The sequence below is a fragment of the Phasianus colchicus genome, chromosome 12 (genome assembly GCF_987193195.1).
Source record: "Phasianus colchicus chromosome 12, bPhaCol1.hap1.1, whole genome shotgun sequence".
NCBI lineage: Eukaryota > Metazoa > Chordata > Aves > Galliformes > Phasianidae > Phasianus > Phasianus colchicus.
In genome coordinates this window covers 7912809-7931052 of record NC_143447.1, presented here as the reverse complement: position 1 = coordinate 7931052, position 18244 = coordinate 7912809, and the positions used below count along the sequence as shown (strand labels likewise).

General features: G+C 40.6%; 1 protein-coding gene and 1 long non-coding RNA gene across 12 annotated transcripts in view; both read right to left on the bottom strand.

Moving 5' to 3' along the window:
- Positions 1 to 2532, bottom strand: part of ZNF280D (zinc finger protein 280D) — a 64114-nt gene extending 61582 nt beyond the window's left edge. For 8 of the 11 annotated variants that reach the window (XM_090148812.1, XM_090148813.1, XM_031616509.2 and 5 more), the window contains exon 1: positions 1478 to 1714. In XM_090148812.1, coding sequence (XP_090004938.1) covers positions 1478 to 1515 — 38 coding nt within the window. In that variant the 5' untranslated portion in view covers positions 1516 to 1714. The other 3 variants (XM_090148814.1, XM_090148817.1, XM_090148818.1) reach the window with 3 other exon arrangements.
- Positions 2533 to 8311: 5779 nt separating this feature from the next.
- On the bottom strand, positions 8312 to 16229 carry LOC149916258 (uncharacterized). Its single transcript, XR_016470349.1, has 3 exons — positions 16103 to 16229; positions 9574 to 9662; positions 8312 to 8620 (listed from the first exon to the last, which is right to left on the bottom strand). It is a non-coding gene; the product is annotated as an uncharacterized LOC149916258 (long non-coding RNA).
- Positions 16230 to 18244: the final 2015 nt, after the last annotated feature.

The window sequence follows — 18244 nt, the reverse complement described above, 5'->3', positions numbered from 1 at the left end:
ATGAATTATACTTCTTAAACTGAATAATTAATCCTGTAATACGTAAAGGGTGTTTATTCAAGAGTTTTCCTTGTAGCTTTCCAGGATCTTCTCTTTTCCCTAAATATTTCAAGAGCAACATATATATTAAACATTGATACAACTTTCTCTTTTGAAAATACAATGACTCAAAGCTGAGAATATCTCATTATCTCTCAATAGCATTTAAACCAAAATATTCTGCATGTATTCAGTAAGAAAACGTCTAATATCTAATAAGACGAGACAACTTCAGGACAGAAGGAATGCACTGCAAGATTGGGTGATGGACTGACGGGAAGTCTATGACAGCTTATCAGAGAAGCAGTCAAAATCCTGCCTCTATTTGCTCTGAAGTGTGAAGAACAAGCCTGCTAAAGTTGCATGCCACGTTTTGGAGGTAATCTAACATTGGAGAGCTATACTCTTACTTCCTTCTGCAAATTAAGGTGCTGGAGTTCCACAAGGTGCTACGAAAACAGGACACAAGTCCAGGTTCTTGTTAGAGGAAAAAAAAGAGAGCGTGAAGCCTATTTCCACGTTACAGAAACAAGAGGGGCCATGTGCCAGGTTTTAAAAGAGAATCAAAGCCAACTCTTCCTCTATAGATGCCCTTTGTTTTACTTACTGAGAGATGATGTTTGTCAAACTTCAAGGCAAAAAGCAAAGACCATTTTAAGAGCCATTGCTCATGTAACTTAACACATATATATGAAGGCAGGAGGTATTTTTATTTAAGGAAGTTTATCTTAAATTTATCTTATAAATTCATAAATTTTATTTCACCTTAGGAAAAAAGTAATCAGTTATAAAACGTACTCAGAGGATGTGAGAGCACAAATAGTTTATACAAAAACAGAATAGATACCAAAAAAACTACACTAGCATGTGATAACCTCAGTTACACTATGATGTTATGATGTGACTGATTTTTTTTTTTAAATGTAAATTCGATAACATAAGCCTGGACTTTCAGAAGGTTATATCAACTGGTGTCACCTCTTATGAACCATTCCATGAGCCCATGGAACCATGGGCAACACCAGAAGGCAATCTGCTGAAGCAGGTATTAAGAGATGTACAGAAATTAGTGCTATAGAAAATCATGGCAAATACAGCTGCAATAAGATTTAAAGTTACTGGAAGCCCGTGTTTCTTCAGATGCTTGTTCCACTCTTATGGTCAGCTACTAAAGTTCCAACAGTCAATATTTCTTCACACTGCTTTCAGAGCACCTGAAACTGAACAACCAGCCTGGAATTGGTGGTGTGCTTGAAGAGTGAGAGCGTCTGGATTAGTCAGAAAGCTTCCAAGCCAGCCCTGTTTGTCATCTTTCCATATTGCTTATCAACGAATTATTCAAGGTTTGTTTTTATTACCCTCTGGTTTAATAGCCGCACTTCAAATTAAAGGGATCACGATTTTATTTACAACAGAGGCTGATATTATGAGCACCTACACGTAAACTTCCAGGTAACCTCTCACACAAGTTCGCATAAGCTTGGTGCCATGTTAGGTGCAAAAGCGCATGAGATCTGCAGCATCCTGAGGAATGAAAGCACCCGCATTTTTGTTGGGTGCCGCACTTGTTTCTGCAGCGAAGAAACAACAATGAAACAAAAACTAAAGCTAAAAGTTTTAAAAAGTTACGAGCATAAACTAACTTCCCTCAGGAGAAAGAAAAAAAAAAAAAAAAAAAGCCAAACAAACCCAACCAGCGCCGCGCTCCCTGCCCCGCGATGCCGTAAGCTCCGCCTAGGGAAGGGCAATGCCTCCGCAAACAAGTCAGGAGTTCACACCCCGCGCCACGATGGGCGCGAGGCGGCGGGATTCAGCCGGGTCTCCAGGGCGGCCCGGAGCCGCTCCGCCCGCGCCGCGTCGCTCCCGCCACGGGCCGAGGGCCGGGCGAACGCCGACAGCGTCGCAGGCCGCGGGAGCTCGGCCGAGGGCCGCGGGTCGGGCTCCGGGCGAGGCCTGCGCGCCACGGCGGGCGGGAGGAGGCCCGGCCCGGGCCCGCCGCACAACGCCGGCAGCCGCGGCCCCGCGAGACGGAGGAGCCCGGCCTGGGACACCCTGGCGGAGGCGGCCCCCGTGCAAAGGGCCTCGATTCCCAGCGGGGCCTCCCGAGGAAGCCCTCGCATCCCGGGGCCCCGCTCCGGAGGCCGCAAGGCCGCGCTCCGACCCAAGATGGCGTCGGTCTCGCAGGCGACAATCCCCCCGCGGCCTGCCCACCCGCCCGCCCGCCCGCCGCGCGGCGAGGCTCCCCGCGGCCCGAAGGCGGGAGGGCCGAGAGCGGCGGGCGGAGCGGCTTACCGTGCTCCGCGTCCGGAGGAGCCGCGGCGCGCCGCCCCGCTCCTGGCTGCCGGGCCGGCGGGGGGATGGGAACGGCCGCGTTGGCGAAGCCGCCTCACATCGCCGAACAGCGGCGCCCCACCTCAGCCGCCGCCGGGGAAAGGAGGGCGGGCGCGCGGGGAGGGGTGGGTGGCCGCGCGGCGCCTGACGGGTAGCGCGGGGCAGCCCCACAGCGGCGCCTGTTCTCCCGCCGCCGCGGGGCGGGGCCGGGCCGGGGCCGCGCGGGGCGGGGCCGGGCGCCATGTGCCGCTGCCATGTGCCGGGCCTCACACCCGGCCGCGCGCCTCGCCGCAGCGCGGCCTCGCGCCCCTCCGCCTCGTCGGGCGGGGATCGCACGTCTGAGGCGAAGCCGCGAAACGCAGCCGCCGGACCGGAGACCGTAGGAGCAAAAGCAGCCGAGAACAAGACGTAGAACGCCGAGCTGGTGCGGGTTGGTGGCGTGCCCGTTTTTCCACTGTTTCTCCACAGCAGTTCGCTCAGCGGTTGCGTGACGGCAGCGCAGGAGCTGCTCGTTTTCACGCAGTTATTCACTGATGTGAAAACCGCTGAATCGCGACGTGACCAAGAAGTTCGTTTTTCTCTCCTGTCTTTTAGCCTCTAGTGCTCCCTCACCCCCAAGTATTAGTTACGGCAACCTCTGCGGCTCCGAGAGCACAACAGTTTAGATTATTTGCTTCCTCACAACTTTGCTGCCCCTTCTACCATGATTTAAAAAAACAAAAGTGCAATACTTCTAGCAAAATACGAGGTTATTTCTGGTGAATTTTGAAGGTAAATAATGGGAAAGTTCTTAACTAAATGTATTCTTTATCACTCAACTTTATCTGCCCATGCTTCTCTCACCTGTTGGTGACATCTGTCACAGCTGCCTTTGGGCTCGCCCAATTCATTTAGCATAGATTCTCAAATATAGATATTTTTCAGAAGAATAAATGAAGCATCCTTATTTTTGTAAACCAAAGCTCTAAAGATCAAGTAGCTGTGTTTAGCCTGGAAAATGTTCTGTTCAGCTGAACCATCATCTTTGGCCTTGATTTGCTTCCAAGGTTCTTCAGAGAAGTGAAGAAAAACGTACACAGTGTCTAGTAATTAAATAACTGCTACTTGGTATTTATGCCTCTAAATCATTTAGTTTAGTAACTAAAAAATATGCCATCCTGCAAAAGTGGGATACAAAAAATAATGAAAGACTCATGATACTTGGCAGAAGACTGAGAAAAAGAAGGTGTAGTAGATGGGAATTTAATTTAGGAAGAAGTGATGGGGGAAGAAAGAGGAATAATCCAGTTGTTTGAAACACATTTTTAACAACACATGTAGCTACTGAAAAAACATTGTGGGTGTTTATGTTCCATCTACATCACAATAAATACAAAGAGATTGCAAGGTGGAACAACAGAATTAAGATCAACTTTACATGTTTAATTTATTAACCTTGTGCATTCGCTAGGGACACAACTGCATACAGTCTGGTCTGCAAGACCATTACCTGAGTCCTTGAGCAAATGTATTTGAATATCACATTTTTGCACCATACTACAAAGCTATAGGAGCAAAACAAGTTTACCAAGTGGGATTAGTAATCATTCACAACTTTGCAACTCACAAATGAATAAAAGCTAGTAAATAGACCTCATAATTACAAAGGATTTCTTTCCAAGAGCCCCTTAGTTGATAGATGAGCGTCTTGGACAAGCTTAATAGGTAGATAATTAGAAATGATGAATGCAATTACCAACTTTATTCCGCATATCAAGCAGCACTTGTTCATATTGCTCTTATTTTACTTGTCATGTTCAGGCATTTCAGAGCAAGAGGTGTCAGCTAACTACGAGGATTTTGCAAGTGGGATATGGGAAGGAGGTAGAACAGACAGCACATTGGAGCCCAAAGCATGCCTTATCAAGGGATAATTAATAAATAGATTGTTTACTGATAACTTGCAGGATGGAACTGGGGGAAAGTTTCAGCAGGACAAATATGAGTGAAGACATTTTCTTGTACATTATGGTTTTAAGGGGAACAATATAGACAGTAGTTAGAGGATTGTCACTGAGAAGCGTAGAGCTTTTCTCTGGTATGCATTTCTCAATGAGGTGGCAGTTGCATTCAGCTGCTTCAGCTCAAGTGTAACAAAAAAAATTAATGGAGACTGGAAAAGAACTAGCACAGTAAATGACTGTCATTTACTTCTGTAGCCAGAAGGCCCCGTATAACAGTTGTCAAGATAGTAATCCATTTTTCTTTTATGGAAAAAAAGCTTGGGGTTAGGAAAAAAAAACCTCACACTGTTTCAATTGTCACGTCTTTAGAAAGTGCATCAATGTATGTAAAAGTTTGATGATTACTTCTCACCCTGGCACCATGCTATTTAGCTTGTTGATCCTTTTACATTTTTAACCACAGTCATCTCATCCGTATGTAGCTAAAAGGCAAATAGGGTCCATCAGGGTTTTGGGCAACACAGATAGTTTGGTTGAACTGCTTTATATTCCCGTATCAAGGCTGAAGGGGTAGATACTGGGAAATCAGTTGACACTCCAGAAACCTTGCTATGCTAGAATAGCAGAATTTGTTCTTAGGGCATATAAACAACCTTACTTCTTATCACAAAATCCTAAGCCAACCTAGTGTTTCAGTCTAGATTTAGTGCTGCTGAACAACTGTTAAAAATATACCTAAATGTTTGTTTGGTTTTTTTTAACCCTTCTGAGTAGCACTCCATTTGTGTCAGATCACTGTTTGAATGCAACCAGGGAATTGGGGTGCAATTGCTAGTTCTAATTTTGTATGTCAGCAAAGAATACATAGCTAAGTGAGGAAATCTTACTCATTAGCATTGCAGTTACAGGTTTGTTTAGTATTATTTGTTATTCTTAGAGGCACTACACACATACAGCAAGTACCAGTCTGTGTGACATTGCCGTTGGAGCTGCTGCCAAAATTTTAGTAGAATGGATAAGTTCAGATGGGAAGCCTGTAACTATGAATGCACAAACAGGAACATCTGCAAAACAAACACTATTCAACACATGTATGGTTTACTCAAGTATTCCATAAGGTATGCTTGTAAAATTGATTGCATTTAGTCTGATGTGGTTTGTTGTTACAGTATCATACCTTAGGAATTTGGCACAAGTATAAACACTAAGGGATTATCTGTTTCTAACGTTATTTTATGTTAGGCATATACAACTTGTTTGCATTTTCCTTGTTGAGAAGATATGAAAAGTCCAATGAGCAACCCTAAAGAAAAGCACAAGCTTCCAGTCTTTTAAACATTAAGGTATGCCTCTGTAAATTAAGAAAGAAAAAAAAAGAACCAACCCCAAACACTAATTATTTTTTTTAAACACATTCGGTATACCATTATGCAAGATTAAAAGTATATATTTATAATCAAGGAGAGTCAGTGTCCCTTCAGTGCACATGTGCTTCTCCTATTAACATTACTCAGACTCCTCAGGCCAGAACACATTCAAAGCTATTTAAAATTACAAGAAATGCTTGAATCAGATGAGTTCTATAAGAGTGAAAATGGCTGCAAACAGAGCCATCGCTAAGTCTAAGTTGTTATTTTGACAGATTATTTTAAAGAAAATGTTCAGTTTCCAGATTTTTTTTTATGGTAACCTTACATGAAAACAAAGTTATTACATCAACATTATGACATAAGCCTTTTATTCTTTTCCTCATTTAAGAAATTCGTTTTAGAAGTTAACACTACATACGCTCAATTATCTATTGCAACCAGTTGTCCTGTTCTCACATCAGTGACAGAGGGCATACACCTTGTCTTTTGGACTCATTTTTATCATTTACCTAAGAACAAATTGAATGCTAGATGTTTGCTACTGTCTGTACTCCACACAGTAAAGAAAATCCATGTGGAAGACCATTGTTTTGCTTTCTATCCAATTCAGTAATTCAGTAGTAAAGAACACTGTTCTTCAGTAGTGTGAGAAGTGACTTAATACTGATTCAGTGTATGTCCTAGAGACTTTTGTTGAAAAATGACTCTATTCAGTAAAGTTTGTAGTCATATTTTTTACTCAAGAAAAAAAAATGGGGCAGAAATTCATGTGAATTTATTGAAGTCTTGTGACAGCAATTGCCAGGTTGTTCTGACATGAAATGTGAGAATGCTACTGCTTGATCTGTTTTTTTTTTTTCTCTATATATCACTTTCTCTCACAATCCTGGTCAGAGAAAAAAAGAGGTATTGTGCATGACTTCAACAAGGTAGTTCTGAAACTACTGATAATAATAATGCTGAAGGGGTTAAATGATGCACCTTCTTTGATATAATAAAATAACCATGTTACATCACAATGAATTACTCTTGGGAAGATTTTAATAATAACTGAAGAATAAACAAATGAACATTCCAGCTCCTAAATTAAAAGTATTTTCTCATATTCACATTTTTCCAAAAGAAAGGAACTAATAACACGCACAAAAAAGAAGGAAAGCTGTTAAACCTACTTTTCCTTTAGAAGAATATTATTCAGAATTTCTGCTGAGATATCAGCAACTGTGGGAAAAATCACAATAAGGAGAAAGCGGCACCATCTTAGATTGTTAGATTAATTTATATCCTTTACAATGAACTGTATTTGCATGGCAGTTTCTGTTCATAAAACTGGTACTGGAACTGCTTTCTTGGCACTGTTACCACATCTGTAACATGTTCATGAATTACGGGAAAATCTGAGCCTGATTATTTTTTTCTTAACAAAGTTGGCTGCTAAACCAAAAGGAAAAAAAGTATTAAAGTAGCAAAGTGTGAGAGGATGGGGATTGTTTTCTTATCACCCCAGTTCCCCATTTACTCATCAGGCTTGAGTCATTCCTATTCAGTAAACACTTATATGAAACAACGACGACAACAAAGACGGCTGATTCCAAAATCCTTCCTGGCACAGATGAGTGGATCTTCACTAGCAGTAGAAGGAAATAGAAATAGATCTTCTATATCCTAAATGAAAGCAACTTGATCTGGACTTTTGGGTGAAGAGGGGCATTGCTTCCCTCCCTTACAAAACCAGCTGGACATACAATATCCCAAGTTGGAAGGATCCCACAATGATTGTCAAGTCCAACCCCTGGCTCCACAAAGGGACCACCCAAATGCAAATACTCCTTCAGCTGCAGCAGCTCAGAGCCATGCCCACCACCATCTGGTGCAGACCCTTTCCCTAACCCCCACCTGCCCCTCCCCTGACACAGCTCCTTACCATTCCCTCGGGCCCTGTCACTGTCCCCAGAGTGCTGCCCTCCACTTCTTGTGAGGAACTGCAGCTGCCGTAGGCCTCCCCTCACTGAACAAACCTGGAGACCTCAGTCGCTCCAGTGGTAACCGACTTCTGTCCAAAAAGCACATACCTGAGACAAGGAGCTTCTTGGACTTCTTGGATAGACCCTTTCCTCCCATTGTGGGAACCAAAGAAGCTTCGTCTTCTAGAGAGCATCAGCAAGCCCAAACCAATGGATGTAGACCCACTGGAGAACAACACTGAGCCCATGGAGGTGGACCCACCTCCATCAGGCTTGGGCAAACACTACATCATGCTTACCCAGAGATGTTGCTACATCCATTGGTGGTGCACCAGGAGGCCTCGATTTCCATCTCAGCACTGAACAGTCACTGCCTGCCAGAAAGCCCCTAAGCCCGCTGCTGCTGTCTAGAAACCCTTCTTCCCCATTCCCCATCCTCATTCTTCCCTAAGACCCCTCACCTCTTCTTTTCTGAGATCCCGAGGAAAAGAGAAGGACTGGGACTGGTGCCCTCTCTACTTCTGCACCGGGACAATGGGAGGAGTCCGCTAGACAGCTCTGAGCTACCTGTGACCTCCAGCTGAGCATTCAAGAAGAGGGCAGGACTGGCATCCTCTAAGCTGCTGCATTAGGAATGGAGGAGTCCAATGGATGACCCCTGCAGCCTTGAGGTGAGTTCTGAAAGAGGCAGGACTGATTCTAGTGCTCTCTGAGCTGCTATGTGGAACAATAGAAGTCTAATGGATGGCCTTGAACTCCCCTCAGCCTCGAGGCAAGTCCTGAAGAAGGCGGCAGGATTGGGACTTGCATCCTCTAAGCAGTCATGCTGGGACAACAGGAGGAGACCGGCAGATGGCACGAAGCTCCACATGGCTTCCAGGTGAGCCCTGAAGAAGAGGGCAGGACTGGGCTGGCATATTCTCAGCTGCTGTGTTAGGACCAGGAGGAATCCAGAGAACAAGCTCCCTGGGGCCTGCAGGAAATACCAGAGAAGGTACTGAGGCAATTTTCCATTGGAGAAGCAGAAGACTTTGGTTTGGACAGGAAGAAAGACTTAAGCTCAGCATGAAGGTCCATGCCAGTTGCTCTATTAGGACTTTGGTTTCAAAATTGGACAATAAACTATTTCAAATACAAATGCAATACAAAATAATAATGATAATAAGAAACTAAAGTATTTTTCTAAAGCAAAACCAGTAAGCGCATCTCCATTTTTACCTGAGTACTTTAGAGTCTGCCCTGGGCTTTCTGGGTCCCCTCTGCTCTCCCCAGAGGGAATGACCCCCATGGGGTGAGGGCTCAGCCCAGAGCTCAGAGCTGGGGAGGGACCCAGGCACTTAGCAGCCTGTTGGCACAGCCTTTGCTCAGCACTGAGCGCAGAGGGCTGAGGGAGGATGGAGGGCCACAGAGGTGCCTGCTCATCTCACTGCAGGGTGATACCAAGGGATGGAAAGGGCTGCAGCAGCCCCCAAGCACCTTGCAGTCAGCACACAGGGGACAGTTGGTACAGGAGGGTATCTTGCTTCAATTATCACGTCCTAGAATTTTGCATTTACATTCCACTATGAAGTTCAGAAAATATCAAAAGAAAGAGTTGGCCTCTCTAAAACATTCTTTCACACAAATACTGTGTTGTAGCCTTCCTTTAAGCTGTATTTTTGCCATGTTTTGTCAAGAATCTCTAGAAGGTAAATATTCTCTCCTGAGTTCTAGAAAGTTTCTCTGTAGCATCTGAATGATCACTTTAAATAATGATATAATTGTTTTACTTTAAAAAAAACATTATAAACCAAAACATTATTTAAAATATTTAAAAATGATAAGGAGTTTTTTTTTTTTTTTTTTTTTTTTTACTATCCACTGATTGCTATTTATGACGACTGAAATTGACCAACAGGCCTCAGATCTATACAGCTATTTCTTTACCTGAATATTCAGCAATTGACTTGTTTGCCTTTCCTTCAAGTTCCTGCATGTTGGACATACTGTGTTATTAACAGGAATTGCCACAGTGCCTTAAAAGAAAAAATGAAAGTTGCAAGCTGTAACTCTGAAATGGTATTAATACATCTTTAGGCTCTCCACCATCTCCAGATTCTTGAGTATTTGGTCACTGACTAAATTGTAGACAGTCTGTGGATCCCCTGACACATTACAAAACAGAAAGCATGCTGCCTACCTGGACTGCACGTCTGGCATCCCTGATATGTTTGTACTTTAATCAAAATGCAAAGTCCATCTGAATACCATGGTAATGCATACTTCATCAGTGTTAATATTGACTTAGCTCTGAAGCAGACAAAGTAACTGTTTGCTGTGTAACATCTCAGGTATAAGTGTTCTGAACAGCTTGAGGGAAAATCATGTTTTTTTCATGGAAATGTGGAGGAGGGGTTAAAAATTCTTCCAAAAAATACAGTTTATTTATTCCTGTACCTTTGAATAGTAGTAATAAACTGACATTAAATTCGGAAGGGCCATCTGTAAGAAACAGATTTTTTGTAAATGTCATTACTTAAAGATTAAACCTTCATTTGGCTTCTTAGAGGTATTTAGCTCAGTTTACTAAGGAAAGGAGATTTATGTTATCACAGCACACGTGCTCCTTTAATAGGTTTTGAGCACATAGGCTGATTTGAAAAAAATTGATAAAATGGTAGATATCTTTAAAGTAATTAAGGAATTTAAATTTATAAAAATAACTGTTAGGTTGACAGTATTCATACTAAGATCCAGAATGAATAGATGCTCATTCTATCCAGGAGAGAAATTAGAGAAACGCCGCAACTGTGGCTTCCATGCAAGTTTGCAAGCAAGAGCCAGATTCAACTTCTTGTGATTTTCACAGCCCTGAGTTAACAATGGGGAAGCACCATTATTGAACTATGAAAGCAAGGATGGCACATGAACACTGACTGTCTGAGATGGCTCCCATGCACAACCACAGCCTGTAACAGCCTGTGTCATTCTGTCACCTCTAACATTTATTAACTGTTTATCACAAACTCTTATTATGCTGACTCGTGGTATTACATTTCTGCATACTACAGGCATTCTTATCAAAATAATCATCTCTTTTTTAAAACTGAAACCTATATCTTTTTTGCATTACACAATGTTTGGCAGGGGGAGGGAAGACGTTATTTCTGTGCTAACTTCTCACCTTGATTATTTATTTTCTTCCCTATTTCACCAAGCCATATAGCATTCTGTCTCCTCTCAGTGTGCTCTGCTGTTACATTATTCCAGGTGCCCGCACTGCATAAGTGCATAAAAGTAGTGAAAATATCCTCTAGTTTCTTTCCTCACATTCTCTCTGGCCAACACTACTCTTCCTGTCAGCTGCAGTAAAGATGATGTTCAGTAATGTGGACCCACACTGAGGTCTGCTAGCAATGGAGTGCAGTGTAGCACTGTAGAACTGAACTGTAAACAATAGGAGAGAAGTTCAACGCACACTTCTTCGATGCTTGTCTGATGTGCAGAGAGAAAGTGGAATTTTCATACAGCATTATGATTAATAGTATTGCATTACTGTGCCTCAAACAACAGAAATACTACTCTGGTGCCACAATTATAATAACACAATTAATTGTATGAGCAAGCCGTATTAAATCACAAATGAGAATGCTATGAAAATAAAAATCCATCCTAGGAAACAACAAAGGTAAGCAAAGACTGCACAGAATTCTGCAAAGAATCTCTACTGCGATGTTCTGCAGCCCACAGATTTCTATCAAGTGGTTTGTTTGCTTGCCTGTTGTTGTTTTAATGTGCCTGCAGCAGATATTTGCAGGGTGATTTTCTTAATTGTGCTAATAATATTAATACAAGCCTGTGTGCAGCAAATAATTTTTTTTCCAGACATTAAATATCTAGCAAAACATTGAAGCCCTAAACAACTGGTGGTTTGCAGTTAATTTCATTGTTACAAACAAAATGTGTATGTTGGACTGGTAGTTCTCTCTCCTGCAACACTTGTAATATATGGCTTCACTGGGAAACATTAACAATGGATCAGTCAACTGCTATTGCTTTTATTTAGACAGGTGGAGTACAGATATTAAACATAAACGATAAGCAGATGCCTATCTGCATGTGACAGTCTTTAAAAAAAGATGTTTTCATGTTTTCTGAGCTAATGTGAACACTGTGCATATCCTTTACAACGAGCTGGGATTATTCCACAGATCTGCCAATCCCCAAAATTAGTTTTTTAAAAGGCCGTGTACAAGTCAGTGGAAAACAGCTCATCCCTTTGAAGGTCTGAGACAGGCTAATATTTTACTTTTCAGGAAAGATAAGGATGAAACATCAGGAAGCAGCGGCATATATGGAGAAGTGATGCTTAAAGGCAGCCTTCTGTTCAGAATTACTCTGCCAGGGAAGGCTTTCACATTGTGCTGCAATCTAGGCTACTGGCATTGGCAAAAAGTTAATTCTTGAATAAAATATCTCCTGGAAGTTAACCTAGTGAGGCTGACATATCAATTTAAAATAAGAATCGGATTCTTCTCAGAAGTATAACTGGAATATAACTGTTCTATAGTTCCAGGTGGTATTTGAGGCTGAAAAAACATTTAGAAAGAAAAACATGTATCAAGGTAGATAATTTCTATTTTAATAATGACTATCTCAGCAATTAAAACATTCTAAAAATTAAATACCATATAGTGTTAATAAAAATCTACATTTAATACAGAATCTGATCATCATATTTTCTAAACAAATCTTGATCTAATTGAATAAAGGCAGTGCTCAGCCTAACCCTCCACACTTATTCACCCTCGTACCACAAACCTCCTGGCTGGAATGTTCTCACACTGAGCCACAAACTGTCTGCCATTATCTGCTTCTCCAGCAGTGAGTTGAAAAGTCACACATTCACATATTTAGATTTATATTCCTGGTACTTGCAATTAATGACCATGTGGAAAAATAAAATCTTTGTGCTTTTATTAGAGATATAACATGGAAGTCTTTGTTTTCCAAATCAGCAACCTCATTTTCCCTTCAAACTTGAATTGTATTATTTACCAAGCAAATGGTGTCAGATGCCTGAATTAAAATCCTGCCTGAAGAGGACTGTAATGAATGAACGAAGCAACTAGAAATGAGGAGTTGTGGTATTTCTGATGATATTGGTGCTGAGTAATGGTTTTCTATTCCATATTGATACAGAAATTTATTCATAATGGAAAAAGCAAATTCTCTTTTCTGGGTAACTATTTTATTCCTAATATTTCTCAGAAATTCTCAGGTATTTTTGTAACATTTACACTCCAATTATTTTTGTTTCAACTCTAAAGAACTCAATAATTGTTACATAGCACACTGCAGCTCCAGTTCCTAATTCCCAGTTGTTAGAATCAACACTGAGAACACCCTGCAAGTATTCCATGTTTTAGTGAAAAACAAAGATTCCACATTAGAATTCACACCCACCTTTTGAGAAGTACTTTTTTTCCCACAAATTTCAAACATGATGCTCAGATTCTGACCACATTAGTTGGGCTTTTTTTTTTTTTTTACAGGGTTTATTTGGAACGCATACACAATTGGAATGCTAAACAATGCTCTTTGATGTACAGTTTCCTTTGGACTGGCAGAAAGCTTACATGCCATATGGCTGTCAGCTAGACACAACCTCAAAATGACACTGAGAACACAGTCAGGAAGCAGCATCTCCGCTAATGAGGAAAAAGCTTTAAAAATGCCCTTGATGTACTTTGTATCTGCAGTGGTCAAGATACAGAGGAGTCAGATGGCTGAATGGGAGCTAGAGCACAGCACATAGCAAGTCTCAGATGCAGTTTAACAGAGGTGAGAAAAGATGCAGGTGAGATGAAAATCAGCTTCTGCAGCAGCAGTCCCAGATGGACTGTTGTGAATAACTGAGCAATGAAAACAGTAGCGACTCATCACTGACACGCCGCCACTGCCTCGATCTTTGTGGTCAGGATGAACTGGTGATGTAAACTGAATGCAGAGCTTATTGTTGATTTGGCAGCAACGCACAGATAACACAACTTCATGTTCTTTTGCAACCACTGTCTTAAGAAAAGTACGTAGTGCTGTCTACCTCTATGCTTGCTGCTTAATTATTTTGGATATATGAGTAGCTTTGTTCGGTCTCTTTAGCTCTTCTATAATGAAAATCTGATTTTGGCATGATTTTTGCCTTCCCGTTACTGGCCTAGCATCAGTAGTTTGATCAGTAACAGCCTTAAGTGCACTGCAGGCTTTCTGGATTTTGGTGAAAGTTTGGGGCTCCTATTTTATTTTTATTGCTTGCACATATCAAAATCCTATTTTGATTTGCATCATTTTTGATGTGATCATGAAAGTTATTTCAGCCTTTGCAAACATGCAGCCAACCTGAAATTAGTCTTTCAGCAGGAAGAACTCACTTCAGATGCCATAAAATGCTTGTTGTTCTTTTCCATATTATCAGCTTGTTCTACTTCTGTTAAGATTGTGGATGGAATTCTCTTTTCTGAACCAACAATGAAACATTTAGGGGGCTTTCCAGCTGTGTTCTTGCCTATAGTAGTCTTCACTTGGAGACTTAAAACATGAACAAAAGACCTCTCTACATGACTCTCAGACTTTTACACCATAATGTTTTGTACAATTCTATTTCAAATTAGAATATTTTTTCTATAAACTCATTTTAGGAGATAATTTCTTGGCAGAATAATACCTGTTTCAAAGAATATTTAAAGATAAAACAAATTCTAAACAAACAGTGAATTTTTGAATTGTATGTGGACTTACTGCATTAAAAGGAAAATAGAGAAACTTTTTCACTGGTGCTCATGAGATGTGAGACATTGGGAACAGCACTTGTGAACTTACGACTGCTTTAGAAATTCAGTTCCATCTGTATTCTCTACTAGGCTCTCTTTGCTACAGGTATATTATATATTTTATGATGCTAAGGAAGGAAATACTGCAGTATACAACAAAAGCACATGGCTATTATACCAGCTCCCATTAAATATTTAGAACTGTCATATTTCATAATCAAAAGACAGAAGTAACAAATTAGAACAACTCCATGCTGATTAAAATGACTAAGTATTAAAAGCTGTAAGAGGAAGCCATTGTTTGAAAACAGAATCCTCAAGTAAAGGAAGAGATGCACTTGCAGTCATTTCTAAATATTTTTCTCTTTTTTTTTGTTGTTTTCCTGTTGCAGAATTAGGACAAGAGCAGTAATTCCTGAACCATAGCACAGTTTGAATTGGGAGGGACCTTTGAAGGCCATTTAGTCCAAGTCTCCTTCACCGAACAGGGGCACCTACAGCTCCATCAGGTGCTCAGAGCCCCTCCAGCCTGACCTTGGGTGTCTCCAGGGATGGGGCACCCACATCTCTGGGCAGTCTGTGCCAGTGCCTCACTACTTTTATACTAAAACCAACCTGTTTTCTTATATACATCTACACCCCCCCTCCTCTCTTAGTGCAAAACCATTTCCCCTACTCCTATCACAACAGACCCTGCTAAAGATCTGTCTCCTTTCCTACAGCCCCCCTCCCCTTTTAGACATTAAAAGGAATTAATGAAAAAATCCTACTGTCTGTAATAGTAAAATAATGATTTGACCCTGTTCATGTCCATCTATAAAGATGAAATATGACTTCTATAGGCTTGGCACAGTTCTCAGCAGAAGTTGTGCATGTCAGTTCTAGCCCATAGGTTTTGGTGATGCACTCTAGGCTTTGCACTGAGTCAGACCCTGTCACAAACCACAGGTAGCTCCAGTGCTATTCCAGCTGAAGCAATGGATACAACTCTTGCTGTGCAGCTGTTACTATATCATGAGATTAGAAGTATTCATGACATTACATAGTACTAAAGGTGAGAACTACAGCACCAGGAGCCTCCAACAAAGTACCTATCTGAACTTTGCTCAGATCTTAAACTTTTTTTTAAAAAGATTGAGCTAGAGATCCAGACAAGCAATACAGGGACACCTACATGGGATACAGGGAGTAGGACGTGAAAGACATGCAGAGAAATCTGCACCATTTAAACCTCCATATTTCTGTTTGCTCTGTGCAGCCAGGTTACAGCAAAGCAGACAGGCTAAGTCAGGGCCTCACAAGTATTAAATAATACTGATCATATCATTGGATGTCAAAACATTTCACTTTTCTCCCCCCCCCCAAGGAAATAAATACAGGAATACTAGCAGTTACAAATTGTAACGACTTCTCAGATAATCTTTCTACTAACAGATCTAGTTATCAGAAATCACATTTGAGCAGCATTCTTACAAAGTACATAGGCTGCTCTGAAAGTAATGCCTCCTACTTCCTTGCAAACTACAACAGATACAATAAGCACAATAAAAGTATTTGATAAAGCAAGTTCTCAGCTACAAAATACTATTTTTCAACATAGTCCCCATGATCAGCTATGCTTTTTTTTTTTTCCAGCAATAAATTACCTGCATGCAGCATCCATGAAAATCTGCATGGCCATTCAGAGCATGGTTTGTCTTTCACATCTATCACCACTGCCAAAATGCACTGCCCACTTCCTCAGTGTGCTCACATCCACTGCTTGGTCCCCTTGAACCTGGAACAGCAGTATTTTCATCAGATAAGCACTTTGTATCTAAACCTTAGCAATAGAAATAAAAATGGTTAAGTTCCTGGATATCATATGTGAGTTAATAATGTGACCTGGTGCAGCAAGTATATCTACAAATGCTTCCTGATCTAATACTATCCATAATGTTTTCTCAGCCATGCACACGTAGATGTGTATTTCCTGGAAATCTGATGTTATACAGCTTTGGTTTTATAACATTTGATCAGTGTTTGCTTGTTTTGCTTAATACGAGCGGAGCTATTTTTAAATTTAAGATTTGCTGAATTAAACACCAAATCTTATTCTCTCATCCAAAAAAGCTGTTAATCTCGGACACTCGTGGCATGTTAAATAGCTATTAGGCAAAGGTCCCCAGGGACAATCTAAGACATCCTCTCCTTAGCAATATGTTAATATCCCATAGGCTTTTTGAGAGTGTCTAAGAATTTCAAACGCTGACATTAAGCTTTTAATCTATTGGTTGATCTGGTTATGCATGTGAACAGCATCAGAAAAATCAAATAGTGATGGATGATTTATAAACGTTTATGTAAAGGAGTAAAACAAAAAAAGTGGGTGTATTTCTATGCCAGTGTAGGCTAAGCTCCAACAATATTGCCAAGAAACTGCCAAATAGCTGTGGTTACAAATCAATTGCATACTTTTAGTTGGGGGTGCTAAACAGAACTCCTGCAGGAAAAAAATCTAGATGAGAAACAATAATGCAGCATCAAACCTAATGTAAAACTAGGTGTTCGCAAATATCTGCAAGATACGCTGTATCTTCCTTCATCACCCGCTCAGTGTAAGCAAAAAAAATGGAGCATTTCATGCTGGGATTTATAATCTCTGCGGACTGTACCACAGTATCAAAGATGAAGTCAGCTACCATCTGCTCCATTTTATGCAAAATAAATGTGGCCCTTGAACTTCTGGCAACCTTCCAGTTCAATCCTCCATGCAGATTTCTAACACTCCTGTTTTACAGGATATCCTATTATGCAGCTCAGACAGTAAAATTTACTAATCATGGCCAACTATTTGTTCATGGTCAACTATTTGTGGTCAGTATTACACAGTGACGGGGCACAAACATACCTCATATGTGGGTTTGTTGTTTTATTAAACTTCAGAGAATATATATAATGTTTAATTATATGTAACAGTATAGAATTAAACATTTTTCCTCAGCACCAGCTCTATGCAAAGGTTACAGCAGCTCTCAGTTACTAGATTTTACTCTAACTTTCTTTTTTTAAGTACACAAATTCAGTTGCACTGTTAACTTAAAATTGAAGGCTAAAAGCTTAAAAAGGTGATTAGCATATTATTCAAGCAAGAAACCTCATGTAAACATTAGCAAACTTAACATCATTACTGCAACCTAGCTTTGATTTTTTTTTTTTTAAATAGAGAATTTGCAAATAGACTTTTTCCAAGATGTCATTCAACCTTGCTAATATAAAAGGCTATTTACCTGAATTGTCAGCACCTCTTTACAATCTTTGTTAGGCAGTTTATATTTTTCCATTTATTTCTCCTGATGGTGTGTTTTACCTGAGGCTGTGGTAATGCTTTGTGTTTGGTGTTAGGAAGAAGCTTGTAATGTGTTCATCTCTTCACTGTTCCCAGATGTGATGGAATGCTCTGACTGTTCAAAATGTACTGAAATTAAAATTCTTCTTCTATTTCAAGTACATGAGCCATAGAATTGACATCTGATCAAATATTAAAGAATCGCCTGTGCTTGGTTTTAAATTTATTAAAAACAGGCAATAATTTTTCAAAAGTCATACCCTGGTCTGCCTGTAAAATATTTATTTTTATTTTAAAATGTTGAGTCGTAGTGTAATTCTATAAAAATCATATATTAAAAATGACATTTTTAGATATTACTACTTATTACCAGGCAAGACAGCAATCAAGAATAGCAAAGAGAAGGAAAACTAATTCACCTTTTGAACTCTCTATGTACACATTTTTAGGATCTGATCCT